The following is a 14,888-nucleotide window of genomic DNA, read 5'->3' as shown; positions in this document are numbered from 1 at the left end:
ATCTGCAGCTCACGGGGTGACAGCCCCACCTCCCACCCCCTGTGTGGGGCTGCTGTGGGGGTTCACCATCATCCTGACAGCCACTATCACAAACCTCTGTGGTCATTTCCCTCCTCACTCTCCCAGAAAGCCCTTCCTTGAGAGACAAGCCAAGATTAAACACAGGTTTGTGTTCAGGTCTCGAAAATGGACTCACTTCCAACATCCCTCCTTTTAACCTCGTCTGTTCATCACTCCATAAATATCAACCTGCAAAGCTCTGGACATGTTGCAGTTTAGATCCATGCTATCCCCTCAGATTTAATGCCTCCCAAATGTCCATTCATCCTGATGCATCCCCTGGGGACAAAATCAGAGTCAGAGCTCTATGAGAAGATTGACAGGCAACCATTTTATGAAATATTTTTCAGAGAAAAATGTCCGCAAAACATCCGTTGGACTTTAAAACAAAAATTGCACCAGCTCATGTGTCCTACAGTTCTGACAGGTCAGACAAAAGCATTTTTAGACATATATGTATACATTATATAAAAATAATATAAATGCCTATAACTTAGTTATATTTAATATTATTGTATGTTGTCACACTGTAGAAATATTTCTACATCGCTTAAATAAATATTTATACATATAAAATACATATCAATGGTAAATATATTATTTAAAGGTCACAGTTCACAAAGCCAGCCAGCTGTGTTGAAAAAGAGAAAAGGGCAATTTTTACAGAGAGTGGCCTTTGCCCAGAGCTGTGTTGCCTTCTGGAAACTGCCTTTTTGGTCTTAGAAAGTTTCAGAAGTTTAGTTTAACTTTGTTCCTTATCAAAAAGAAAAGGAAAAGTAATACTTTCTTGGAAGATAAAGACTGTCTTAAATGATGGTTTAAATCTGAGCAACCTCAAAGGAGCGTTTTCTTCCAGAGAGCCTGATTCTTCAGCTTAACAGGTGTTACTCAACAGAGAAACCCCATTTGTTTTCCCTTTCTTTACCCTGTATCAAACCCAGCTACCTGCTCACACAGTCCTGCCAAATACTTGTGCACCCATCACTCCTCTTTAGCCACAGAGCAGTGCACTTTTCCTTCCCTTCCTTAGGGGTGTTCTCCCACATCAGGCACCTTCCCAGTTTTCCCTGTCCAATTCCACAGCATGACTTTGTTCTTATGCATTTATCCTTTATTACTGCGACCTTCTCAAATTTCTACTCCCACACTCACCTTCCACATTCTCTGGTCACACGTGTTTGACACTCCTCCTTCTGCTGACTCCACGCCCAGTAACTCTCCAAACAGGATTTCTGTGAGGAACACAACACCTCTTCCCAGGAGATCTCACCAGTTCATTCAGGTCTCCTTCCTGCAGTCACACCTCGGATTTTGCTCCCTGTGTTCCGAGCACCACCAGTGCCAGGGCTGCACCCACCCCCATCCGCTGCCATCTCACATTCCAGCTAACCAGAAGTGGTTATTATGAATCTGAAATGGTTCTGTCTCTCCTTGCTCTCTGCATTTAAAGATCAGTAATTCCTCAGCTGTCCTGACACAGCACAGGAGCCCAGACACAAATTCCCTCTCCTCTGCCAGTAACCTGGGATGGTCCCAGCCCTGGGTAACAGCCCACACTATTATCCTCTTTTCCTTGCACCAGTACAGGAATAGAGGCAGGGGCTGGGCACCACCAGACTGGCCTGGAATCTACAGTACAGCCCTCTGAGTTCACACACCAACTTGCAAAAAATACCTTTCCCTTGTGAGCAGCCTCATCCTTGGCAGGATGCTCCCAACTCCCACTTCTGAGCGTGTTCCTGAGGAAGAACATTCCACCAGACTATGAGATGACTGAGTGCTCAAGCAGCCACACTAAACAGCGATGTGATACGACAGCAAGGAAGTTTCTGGCCTTTATTTGAAGGCTTTTACCAGTTACAGTAAGAATTGTCATTGCAAACCAGGAATTTTTTAAAAAACGAATAATAAAAGTTAAAAAAAAAAAACCAAAAACATCCACGAGTCCACCTGCAAGTAAGACATGTTGGTACAGAAAGGAGATGTGCGCTTTTGCTTCTTCCATCCTGTTTGTTTTTCAAATAACTGATAAACTAAGATACTAGGAAAGGTTGGATGCTATTGGAATCATTCCAGCAGGTGAGCATTTAAAATTAACAGCATATACTGTACCAGGGTAACAGAGTAGCTACGTTAAGTCTATGGGTTTGAGTTGGGCTTACTGTAATTTGCTTCCCAAAAAAGGACATTAAAAAAACAGATTATGCCACAATATCTATAACAGAGCCATAAGTTGACTCTATGAGTTTGTCCCCATTCTATTTATAACTCATCTTGGTGGCAAAGAAGTGATGTAAGCAACTGGAAATCTGAGCAGTGTGTGACTGACCAGACTGCCACTGCAATTCAGCTTTATAATGCACGTCCAATATGTCCACACATCCATCAGCCTCCCAAGGCACACCAGCAGGAATTCTGACTCAGCATTCTCCTAGCAGAAAAGGCTGTTTACTTGCTTTGTCCGAAATCAACCCATTTGATGACCTGGGTGCTTCCCAGTTCCATGCACACAATCCTGTTAGAAAGAGATTTGAAGCAACCAGGTCCCAGTGCACAACTTCTGGCCTCTCAAAAGTCATCTTCACCTTCAGCCACATCCTGCTGCCATCTTTTGCTTTCAGTTGCTGGAATAATGGAGTATTTAGAGTCGAAAAAAATATGCTTCCGACTTCAAAGCAAGGAAGTAATGGTAAAGAAGATTTTATGTGCATCAAACCCCAGTTCTATGTCTGTGCTTGTGCAGTCCAGCCCCAGCTGTGCCACACCAGCAGGCAGTGCCAGCAGTGCCTGTTCTCCAGAGTAAGGCACCCACAGAGCCCTCAGGGGCAGGGAGGGTGCTCCCCAGCACAGGAGCAGCCCTGCAGGGATCACTTCCCATTCCAAGGTCAGATAAACCCCACGAGCACTTCTCTGCAGATGCTGGTCTGTGCACACAGCTGTGACAGGAGAATTGAAGCTCATCTATGAAACGCACTTCAAATCAAACAAATCAACTCAGTTTACAGTCAGTCTGCTCACAGAGCCTGTTGACAGAAACAATTAACATCTCATTTGTTTATAACTAATAAACCAGTGTTTTAGCAGTTTTAAAACACGTTAAACACACATATGTGGCAGCATTCCTGTTACACAGCCCCATTCCAACACCATGAGGAGGAGGAAGTCAACACCACACTCACATCCCATCCACTTGTGGGAGGGAAAAATAAAGAGGAGGGGGGAAGAAAAAAAAAAAAAAAAAAGAACTCAAGCAACCATTTCCCCCCAGCACACTCCAAAGAAAGTTCCAAGATTACTGTTACTGAGGTTAGCAATGCCTGGGGCTGGAGAATGGAAGCTGAAATTCCAGGTCCTGCAAGCTTCACCACAAAACTACCACGAGCTTCAGCTCTGCCTAATGGTATCTGAAAGCACGAGAGACTCCAGCAGACATGACACTCTTGAAATACAGAACTTTATTTAGAAACTGCTTAAAATAGAAAAACCCTGTCAAGAAAAATCCAAGTCAAATATGGTTTCTCAGTAAAATGGAGTTTTAGGGCAACAAAAGTCTAAAAGGCCACAAGAGAAATAGCACCACTGCAATTTTAAACAATGGCTAGATACTTGCATTTTTGGCATTCACTGAATTTGGGTTTTTCTCTGAACTTCACAAAGATTCATGCACTACACAATTACCATAAAATGCTCTCCTACACACATTTTAGGACAAGCTACCACCAGAAACAAATGAATACAAGCACAACAGGACTGATCAATCTCAGTAGTGAAGGGGGGTCAGAAGTCTTGCAGGATCTTGCCAAACACAACAGTAATGAGGGGCATGATAGCAAAAAAGGACAGTTAAGGAAAGTACTTTAAATATTAATATTTAAGTTAGTCTCAGTACTGTATTTTCTGCAATAACATTAGCTCTGTTAGCCAGCATCTTTTAGTTTTTACCCCAGAAGACTACTGAACTGGCAAGTATTATTAATATGCCCTGGTTTGAAGGGAAAAAGAAAGAAAACAGAAAAATATCATCCTCATATGCTCAATTCACTTTCATTCAAAGCCAGTTGCACAGTGCAAGTCCTGTTACAACTGTTGGGTGTGATCAGCATTCCTTGGGATGGGAAAGGGAAAAATGAGAGACCAGAAAGGACTCCAAAAGAAATGAAAATAAACAGAACAAACAGAAACAAGAGCCAGGAAGAAAAATCATTTCTGAAGGACATTTTAGGCAGTGAGACTGGATGCCCTTTGCTTTTGTTTTTCTTACAGAAAACACAGTACGTTTTGGCAAAGCCACAATGCCACAGAGAAAGGCTTCAGCACTCTTCAAGGTAATTTATGTGTCTCAGCTGTTCATACTCCCTCTAATCTTGTGACAGGCAACGTTAAGGCCCATTTCATCGAGAACTAATCACTTAGTAAGCAGCTTTACATAGGAATGGAGTTTTGTTTTAATAGCCCCTTTTGAGCACTTGCTGACACAGTGAGATTGCCGCGCAAGGCCTCTCGGACAGCAGTGAATGGAGTTAAACAAACGTCTACCCCAATATGAAGCACATAAAATCTCCCATCACATTACTTCAATTTGGCATATGGAAGCATATTTTAAATACTCTTAAGGCATTTATTATAATTTCTGTGCTGCAATTTCACATTAACTCAATCTTTTCTGTGAGTCAGAGTCTTTAATTTCTCTACTACACGCCACCTTAGATACAAAAAGAGTCTTCCCACAAACCAGTGTTTTACCAGCAAACCATTCTGCAACGAGTTCCAAATATTCAGCCTCTTGCTCCCTAAATATACCACCTCGATGTGAATACTGCTCTGCTACAGCGTGAGAAAGAGCTCCTAACTCAAACCCACTGTAAAAGTGAAACTTCCGCAAAGTGCACTTTAAGAAGAGGTACTTTTTGCTTATGAAAAGAAACCAGTGAGTCCTCTAAGAATAAAGTGGAGTATTTTACAGTTAAGCACATGATCTGGGGCAAAGAATTCTGATGTTGCTGCTCTGCTGGTACAGTATGTGGTCTGTTAATACTCTTCTTGTTCCTCCTGCGGTGCTCCTTCGTCAGGTATCACAAAGCCTTCCTGAAGGGGAAGAAAACAAGTGCTTTAATGAAAATCTGATGTCAAACCAGTTCCTAGCTACTCTGTGTGCCTTTTCCCCCCCCTTTTACTTCAGATAGTTACCCTTAAGTCACTATTTACAGTGTCAAGATGCATTACCAGAAGTATTTTCCTCACCTTTGATCTATTTGTTACACACTTCTCATGAAAGGCCAACCTTGTTTGCTGCCTGACTATAATTATGCTATCTGCTCCTTTATTACAGGAAAAAGCTAGGCCATAAACCTCATGGGGAAAAAAAAAACAGAACTAGAAGGAGCCCTGGAAAGCAAACCAGCTTCCAATTACAAGGGCAGGGTGGAACTGTGCAACCCAATTTATAACAGATTACTTACATCTGTGGCATAAAGAATTTCCACAATCCTCTGCAACACTGGATCATTCTCCCCTTCATTCTCCTGGCAGATCAATTCAATGTTCCTCAATTTGCCAAAGTAGAAGTCTCTCTCCTTCTCCAGATCTTCAACAGTAAGTTTCAATACATTGATCTGCCAAGGGGCATCAATAATAATTTATCCACCAGAGACAGAATTCAGTAGGATCTATGCAAAAGGCGGGTCCCCAAAGTTCTCAGAAGGGTGTTGATATGCAAAGCACTTCAGCAGTAACCAAGATATGAGGGGAGGGGGACTGTGAGAGGAGGAAAAGGGCTATTTCTCAAATTTTAATATTATAATATTGCCACAACAAACATCCAGTTCAACACATGCAACAACACTTGGAAATTCTAAAGGCTGATTCCATGAAATAGGTAAAGCACTGCCTGATCTGCAGTTCTCCTTGCTCACACATTCTTTCACGACAACTCTCCCGCTGACAGCAGTTTCAGTTGTGTTACACTCAGGGCTTCAGTGAAGGAGCAGCTGCTCATAGCTCTGTTGGAATGCTGGGAGAGCTGCAACACAGCTGTGGAAATACTTACCAACCATGCTATGTGTGACACGGCACACACTGGGGTTAAATGTCTGGGCACTCCTGTGCAGGAGGGGTTTCACTCCCATCAGGAGAGCAAGACATTTTAACAAAGGCTTCCAACTACGTGAGTTTAAATGAGCTGACTAGATTCAGACAGTTTTCTGCCATTTGCCCAACACAGACACTTCACACTGTTGGAGGAACAAACCTGCACACAACTCTGCCAAGCAGAGGTCACTGCCAGGGCTGTGCTGTACCCACCTGCTCGATCAGTCCGGCCGATTCATCGTCTCCTCCACCCTTTTTGACCATCCCAGACCCAGCTTTGGGAGCTGCTGGGGTCCTCTGTGCAACAATGGGCCTCTGTGGGGCTGCAAGATTAATTCACCAATTAACTCCAATTAATTCTCCCTCCTATAAAGGTACTATCTCCCCTCCAAACATGCTTAGGCATGCAAGAGAGTTTGAAGATATGTTCCTTCCTTAACTCCAAGTGACACGTGCTTTTTTTTTTGGCATGCCTTGGCACCAGTCCTTGCCATTTTCTCTTTTAGAGAAGACTGTTCTTTCTGTAGCCTCGACACCTGGGTACTACAGCAGCCTCAGTGTTTGAGCCTAACATCTCTGAAACAAGATGCAAAATACTCTAAAGCCCATACACTAATTTTAAATAGCAACCCAGTCTTCATTTCCCCAGAGTTTTTGATGATCTAGATAATCCTTTAACTAGTTTCTCTACCTGCACTGCCAGTTCCAAGAGATTTTCTGGGTTTGTTCATGACTGGAGCAACAAGATTTGGTGCTATTGTGTCTTGGCCTTGTCGAGCAGCAACAGGATCATACTCCTTCCCATCATAGTTTGCATCAAAAAATTTTTTGAACCACTGAACAAATTCAAAGTTGTCCTGAAATTTTCCTTTCACTAGTTTGTCCACAGGAATTATCTGAAGCAGGGAAAAAGGAAAAAAAAAAAAGTCAGACTCATATTAAGGGTAAAGAACCCCTGTACAAAGTTTTAAAATTAATGCACTCAGAAGACATACAAATCTAATTCTTGTCCAGTCTAGAGAAAATCCTCCTTGACCACAACTATGTCAAATAGTAGGATTTTTGCTAATAATTGGAATGAAAAACAAATCAAGCTCACTGTGAGAGTCCAAATAATTTTAAATAATTCTGCAGCAAGGTTTCTGCTACACCAAGCTCACACACAAATCTTCCTGTCCACGTGAAGCTGGTTCAGGCAGTGCTGAGTGTGATGAATATGAACTGCTGACCAAATCCACAGCCTGCCAACACACAGAACTGCTACAAGAGCAAAACATCACCTTTATAGCAGATTCCAGCTTCTCTGGAATGGGATGTGTAACTGAAGATTATTAAAAAGATGCAGCAAATGGTGAAGTCTTGTCTGTAGGTCACGAGCTGAGGTCCATGACCTGGTAGGGACCAGGAGCCACGACTGTTACATGACCACAGATTCATGGAATCATAGAATGGTTTGGTTTGGAAGGGACCTTAAAGCTCCTCTCATTCCAACCCCCTGCCATGGGCAGGGACACCTTCCACTAGCCCAGGTTGCTCAGAGCTCCATCCAACCTGACCTTAAACACTTCCAGGGATGAGGCAGCCACAGCTTCTCTGGGACACCTGTCCCAGTGCCTCAGTATCCTCACAGGGAAGAGTTTTTTCCATAATGACCACTTTCCAAATGACCATTCAGCATTTGGAAGCCACACTGGTTGTCCAGGTGTGGACAGACTGCACAAGTCACTGTCCCCAAGCAGAGACTGACTCTGTGTTGGAGCTGCTGCCAGCACACAACGAGTTGTCTTCTTAAAGAAGGAAAAAGCTTTAACACAGGATGTTCTACATCCTACCCAACACACTGCCTGTCACTATCACCTGGATAAATCCCCCTTCCATAAGCAGAACTGTCATTCGATCTGAACAAGCTTTTTCACAGATCTCATTTTCACTCGCTAAAAATCACAGGTTTTAATACCTGAAGGTATTTAAAAGCTGTGTAGATGTGGCCCTTGGGGACATGGTTTAGTGGTGGCCTTGGCAGTGCAGGGGGCACAGTCAGAATCAATGGTCTTAGAGGGCTTTTCCAACCTTAACAATTATATAGTTCTATATACTGTTAAAGAAGAACTTGAAATCCTTTGGACTATCACAGCAGTGGGTTATGGGAGCACACCTCATATAAACGTGGTCCAAAAAAGGAAGTTCAGGCAAACCTTATCCAATAGAAATTTCAATATTAGTCAACATAAGTTGCACAGAATTAAAATGGAAACATTCACCTCATCATTAAGAACTAGAAACCTGCCCTTGGCTGCAGTAAAGCAGATCATGTCCTAAATGAATTGAGGACCCCAATGCAAACCAAAAACAAAAGTTTTGAGATTTACAAACCAAAAGCAAATTCTGTTCCCAGATTTAGTCGACTCTAAATCTGAAAGTACATCCCATCTACACCAACATTAAGAGCACAGAGAAATCAGTTACAGCCCAGCTTACTTTGTCAACACCCATTCGTTTAAAACCTGCTTGTAGAACCTTGAAGTTTTGAATGTACTCATGTTCCAATTTTGCTTGAAACTTCACTTTCTTGAGTGCTACAGAACCTGGGAAGAGCATGTCCATGAACTGACAGTATGCAGCACCTGCCAAAAGGAAAAGAACACAAATCCTGGGATGAATTAAGTCAGCTCAGCTCACTCACCTTCACAAGTTAGATCAGCAAACTGACCTGACTCCTCAGCTACACAAGCCCTTAAAGGCAAAAAAGGCAAGAAAACAGGAACCTTCAGTCTCCTTTTTTGTGCAGCATGGCCACAGATAAGCTTATGGGAGCTGCAGAACCAAACTTTAGGGCTCATTACTTGAACTCTTATGAATAAGAGCAATCCTGCCTCCACAGTTCAAAGGTAAAAAGAAAAATCCAATGAGTAATTTGACTTGCCTTTCTTCGTGGATATCAGCACAGATCTGAGATGTTACATGTGTCCAACAGGCATGTAATCTCCTCTTAACAACACTAATAGCACTAAATCAGAAAATGCATTATTCTAAAAATCGCATTTCACCATTATCCAAATTTACTTCCTAGAAATAGAAGCTATACACAATTCAAGGTGCCCTCCAAGATAAAAGGCCAATTAAGCTGGATTATATTTAAAACAGGCCTTAATCAAAGAACTGAAATAAGATAGTGTTTCTATTAATTTTAAATCCTTCATGTCCTCTAATTCAGCTCTTGTTGTAATAAGAGCAAGAGAGGGATTCAGTTCAGCCACAAAGAGCAGATAATCACCTCCAAAAATCAGGTTTTGTAGAATATACACACACAGTAAAAAAAATTTTAAACTAGATCATCACTCTGAAGTGATGATGCACAAGCATGTGCCACTGAAAACACCAGCACAACATTTGGAGCATTATTCCCCCACCAGCATGAATTAATTAAGGAGTAATGGGAACCCTAACCTAAACCATCAAACAGCTACACACCAAGCTTTTGGGAGCTATCTGAAAACCAAGAAGTAACATATAACAGCATTGCCCCAAACTACTCTATTCATCTCAACCACATTCTATAATAGTTCACTTTCCATCAAGATATTTTGCAGGGGCTCCCACTTTCACCTGCTACCAGAAGACTGACATCATCCACTGATGCAAATTAAAGAAAAAAAAAAAAACCACACCAAAAAAAACAACTCTTGCTGTTTGCTCTCCACTGTCTCTCAGTTCACTTGCTGCAGAACTCCAATCCCAACTCAAACACAGAGGACTTGCCAGAAACCAGGGGTTTGCTCACTACTGGCAGTCTGAGAGATAAGCATGATCAAAAGAGGGATCACAGCGTAAGTCAAAGGTCATCTTTTGTGCATTTATGCAACCTCAAACTGTTGCTGTTACTACTGCCCTTGCCAAAGGCAGCAAAGCAAGCTTGGGAACTCCTGCTTCCACAGGACTATGACAGCAAAAGCCACTTCATACCTGCCGAGGCACAAAGCATTTCTGCAGACACAGGAAAGGGACGTTACTCAGCGTGTACATCAACAGCTCTCAGTCTTTCCCTCAAAACAGGTGAGCTGAAATTCTGCAGAGCCAGCACTAAATACCCTCACTTCAACACAGGGCTCTCCCAGCATTCAACACTCACACCAGTGCACAACCTCTCTGCTGTGCAAATCAACCCTGCACACAGCAGGCTTTTAACCTGCCCATCCGAAAGCAGACAGTGCTTATCACTTCCCTTCCTTCTGTGGGTGTAGATCTTTAGTTCCTTCACCCTCACAGGTTTTTTATCCATCATCAAACTAGACAAAAGCCACCACAAATACCTGTTCAGATGTCTATCTTGAGTCCTCTGCTACTCTGTAATCTTTGGGATTGTTTTTTCCACGCTGTATTGACAGTCCCAAACTTATTTTAAATTTGTTCCTCCTTTTATTCCACATCTCTCATCCCATGAGCAACACCTTAAGTCAAAGACACTGTATGAGCTACACTTCCACTTTTCACTGAGTGCCTGTTGCAGTCACCCAAATTATCTCCTACTCAGGCTGCATTTCTAGCCTTGGTTTTTTTCAGCTCTACTAACTACTATCTTTTATTCATTCCTACAAGCCTCCTCCTTCCACACTTCCCTCCCTACTATGACACTTGACTCCATTTCTGTACCACAACAACTTCCCCTTTTCTGCCTGTAACTGTACATGAGATTCAGCTGTGCTGAAGTCAGCTCAGGCCCAGCTAAGCTGGGCTGACACAGACTGACGTGCCCTGGGACCAGAAGGAGCTGTAAAAGTCCTGCAGGTGACCCCACAAGTCACCAGTTTGCCTTCCTCACACTCCAGTGCTCTTCTATAATTCACAATTGTCTTTGCTAGTTACACGTGTTAAGACTTACTCTACCCATTGAGACTCAATGCTTAATTCCTCATGGGAAAGCACCCTCTTCCTCAGTCTTTTTTTCACATTATTGCCCATTCCTTATGGCACCTATGCTGTAATGAGTCAGGAGAACATGCCTTTTCATTACACTGCCATTATTAACAACCACTTCAATAACACTCCAACCATAACTGGCTCATAACGCTGACCACGAATCTGTTCACACCAGGAACTAAGCCAGGAGCAGGGCTACAGCAGGGCAGCACAGAGAGCTCACACTGCACAGCTGCACCTCTGCAGAACCAGGGTGCACATCCCATTCGGGACTCTGCTTGGGACACCGACTCCTCACCTGAGCACAGCTGTTCGATCTTGGTCAGCGTCAGCTGCAGAGACTCATTGATCCACGCCAGCATGTCATGTCGGCTCAAGTTATCGCTGGTCACTGAAGTAGAATACACATTCACTGCCATTTTCTGAAAGACACAACCAGAGGTGTGAGTGCCGCAGACGCCGGTCCCCCCACGCTCAGGGGCTGCGTGGAGGTGGAGCCGCTTCCTTTCGAGCCTTCCCGACACGCCAGCCAGCGCATCGCGACGGAGCTGCCCGCTGCCTACAGCTGGGCGGACCCTCCCTCCCCACGGCCGCCCGGGGCTCGGCTCCGCGATTCCCCAGGAAAAATTCGCACCGGGGCGCTCACGTGGGAACCGCTGAAAAGGAATCACGGCCGCGGCAAGTCACTCATCCCCACTCTTCCCCCGCGCCCCCGGGAACGGCCGGAACACTTCCTGCCCGGCTCACGGTATCTCCCGCGGGATCAGCCCCGAGCGGCCGCTCCCCGCCCAGCCCCGCCGGCACAAAGCGGAGCCGCCGCCGCAGCTGCCGCCGGGCAGGGCCGCCGGCACCGCGGGGCGGGGCACGGCCCGCTCATACCCCCCCCACACATACCCCCCGACCCATCCTCACCGCCCCCCCCGCCGGGCGCTCCGCTCCGCCACCGCACCCCCGCCCGCCGAGGGGCGCGGCCCGGCCCTGCAGGCCTCGCGCCGGTCCCCTCACAGCGGCGGCGCCCCTCCGGGCCGCCCCTCCCCGTGCCCGCCGTGCCCCCCGGAGCGCGGGGTGTCCCCCCTCCCTCCTCCCGCGCGGCGGCCCCGGGCCCGGCCCCGGTACCTGCGCCGCGCTCGCCCCGTCGGCCCCGCGTTCAAACCGGCCCCGCCCGCCCTGACCGGGACCGCGTCACGCGCTCGCTGCGCGCCTGCGTCACGCGCGCGTCACGGCCCCGCGCGGGCAGCGCCGCGCGCCGGGACGGGCCGGCCAGAAGGGGAGGGAGGGCGGGGGCCGGTTGCTAAGGGGCGGGGCCAACGGCAGCGTTGCTACGGGGGGTAGGCCACGCCCATCCGCCCTGCCCCGCCCCGCGGGCTCGCCCGCCATTGGCGGAGCCGGTGGCCCCGCCCACACCGAGGGGTCCCGCGTGCCCGAGGGGTCGCGCGGGGATCGGGAACGAGGGAGCGGCGGGGGAATGTCGGGACCGACCCCCGGGGACAGCCGGGACCGACCACCCTGCACCGAGCCCCGGGGACAGCCGGGACCGACCACCTTGCACCGACCCCCGGGGACACCCGGGACCGACCACCCTGCACCGACCCCCGGGGACACCCGGGACCGACCACCCTGCACCAACCACCCCGCACCGAGCACTAGTTACCGACCTCCCGGTACAGCCAGCCCCGACGCTTCGGTACCGATCACTGGGTACCGAACCCCCAGCACCGACCCCCGGGTACAGCCAGGACCAACCACCACGTACCGACCACTGGCCACCGAACCCCCCCCCCCAGTACCGACCACCTGGCACCGACCACCGGGTACGAACCACCCGGTACAGCCAGGCCCAGACCCCAGCACAGCCCAGCCCGGACTGATGGGCTCTTGTATTTCAATCTGAAATTAAGGGCATTTTTTCTGAACTAGTACAATTCTGCAGTCCTGCTGCCACCGGTGCAATCCCTCTAGTGGATGGATGGCTTGAACTTGTAAGATACACATTTATTTTCAGTTATGTGGTAAAAGCTGAGATGTCAAGGAGAGGTAAATTATTATGCCTTGCTGATTTCATGACTGAGTCCTTACTGGTTCCCCAGATCTTTGGATAATGAGACAGATTTCAATTTTTTTTTTTTGAAAAATAACCCTAGTCTTAACAGCTATTGACTGACCATAACTATGTGTTGGTCAGAGCTGATGGGGCTTTGAACAACCTGGAGTAGTGGAAGGTGTCCCTGCCCATTAGGTTATATCCCTATTTGGGATAGACTACATCTTCACTGAGTGGCTGCAGTTGATTCCTAGCCCAGCCAGAGATCAGACTCCCCTCTACAGCCTGACCTCCACCACCCAGCACAGCCAGGGCTGGCCACCTTGGTGTCACTGGGTGTCACCTCAGCAGCAGTGGGGAAGGGGCATCCTGGCTCCCCAACTGTGCCCCTCCTCCTGCTGCAAACCCGCTTTTATTCACCCAGTAAAGACAGTCCCACCATACAGAAATACTCCTTTTTAATCAGACATGATAAATGGTAAACTATCGACATGGATCCCCTTTCTTTCCCACGTGGAAACCAGTGGAATCATGTGGACTAGGAAGAGTTGGGGGTTTCCACACTCTGGATACAAAAAAACATGTAAAATGTGTTCAAAACGATACATTTCTTTTATTTTTAGAAGATTGTACAAAAACCCGCAACATGTTCAACATTAAAAATCCTTAACCTAAAAAAATAGCACCAGGGAGTTAGAAACCTTTAAAAAGTATTAAAAAGGCATTTCTGAAATCCCCCTCCCTTAACAACATTTTATAAACACATAATAAAAGGCGGCTCTTAACAGGGAAAAACATTTCAAGGAAGACTTGTCTGCTACAATTCTCATCAAGTGAGCTTAATGCCAAGACAATTCTCATTCCTCTTTTATCTTTGTTTACTTTCCCCAAGTCCTTTTTTTTTTTCCCCCTCATCTATTTGTTTTCCTTTTGATCAGATAGGAAAGGATGTGAGATTTGGAGTATAAGATCAGGGATGCTGTGGAGTGAGGACACCGTGTTTGCCCAGTTTGGAAAAATCAAACCCATCAGAGGGGTCCAGAGCAGAGGATGTCTGTCACCCACAGGCCCCATGCTGGGCTCTGAACAGGGACTTCAAGGAGCTGGGATGAGGAATTAGTGTTGTGGCTGGGCTCCAGCTGGACACAAGGATCAGAGGTTGGCAAGGGGTTCAAAACCAGCCAGTGCAGCAGTGGCAATGCCAAGGCTTCCCAAACACCTTCAGCACACACAGAACCCACCCTGCCATCTTCCCAGCCCTGGGGCTGGTGACAAGACAGTGCTACATGTCCCCAGGAAGTGACATGGAGCAGCTCACTTGGCTTTCTCCAGCGTTTTCTTGACTAAGGTGTGGGGCTTGAATATATGTCATGGAGAATGAACCCCTCAAGGAAGACTTTAAGAGTAACCTCCAGGTTAAAACAGGAAAAAAAGCCTTTAAACTACCTGGGTTTCCTTTTCTGCCCATTCCCAAGTACAGCCTTGGGGTGGAGACCAAGAGAAAATGATCGTCAGAGCTGGGGTGGAAAGCTGCACATAAGGGTGGAAAATGAGAAGCTGCCATCCTCCACCAGCTGAGACAGGGGTGCCAGGGGGTCCCAGCGTGTCAGAGAGGTAGAAGGAGCTGGGAGAGAGGCTCTTACCTCCCACTGATGCTGTACAACACCTTGCAAGACAGCCTAGCACCAATCAGGGAGGTGGGTTGGCCCATGGTTTGGACCCAATTAATTGTGAGAAGGCACTGAAGGGGCTCTGCCAGAGCCAGGTGACCAGCAGAGGTAGG

At 46.6% G+C, this 14,888-nt stretch overlaps 1 protein-coding gene across 2 annotated transcripts; it reads right to left on the bottom strand.

Moving 5' to 3' along the window:
• Nucleotides 1–1,873: 1,873 nt before the first annotated feature.
• Nucleotides 1,874–12,282, bottom strand: MAPRE1 (microtubule associated protein RP/EB family member 1). Of its 2 annotated transcripts, none has more exons than XM_027645908.1 (7): nt 12,181–12,282; nt 11,363–11,486; nt 8,626–8,771; nt 6,839–7,043; nt 6,361–6,470; nt 5,520–5,672; nt 1,874–5,145 (listed from the first exon to the last, which is right to left on the bottom strand). In XM_027645908.1, the coding sequence occupies exons 2-7, from the start codon at nt 11,481–11,483 to the stop codon at nt 5,089–5,091; spliced, it is 792 nt and encodes a 263-aa protein (XP_027501709.1). In that variant the 5' UTR covers nt 11,484–11,486; nt 12,181–12,282; the 3' UTR covers nt 1,874–5,088. The 2 variants fall into 2 exon arrangements, with proteins under 2 accessions (XP_027501709.1, XP_027501710.1); XM_027645909.1 differs by lacking the exon at nt 12,181–12,282 and adding an exon at nt 11,699–11,720.
• Between the last annotated feature and the right edge of the window lie 2,606 nt (nt 12,283–14,888).

The sequence above is a fragment of the Corapipo altera genome, unplaced genomic scaffold (genome assembly GCF_003945725.1).
Source record: "Corapipo altera isolate COAL_440 unplaced genomic scaffold, ASM394572v1 64, whole genome shotgun sequence".
NCBI lineage: Eukaryota > Metazoa > Chordata > Aves > Passeriformes > Pipridae > Corapipo > Corapipo altera.
This window is presented reverse-complemented; position numbering and strand designations above follow the sequence as displayed.

Coding starts and splice junctions, on each gene's coding strand:
- MAPRE1 (XM_027645908.1), bottom strand. CDS start 11,483: ATGGCAGTGAATGTGTATTCTACTTCAGTGACCAGCGATAACTTGAGC. Junction 7,044..8,625: donor AACGAATGGGTGTTGACAAA/GTAAGCTGGGCT, acceptor TCCCTGCTTCAG/ATAATTCCTGTGGACAAACT. Junction 5,146..5,519: donor AAATTCTTTATGCCACAGAT/GTAAGTAATCTG, acceptor CTTCCCCTTCAG/GAAGGCTTTGTGATACCTGA.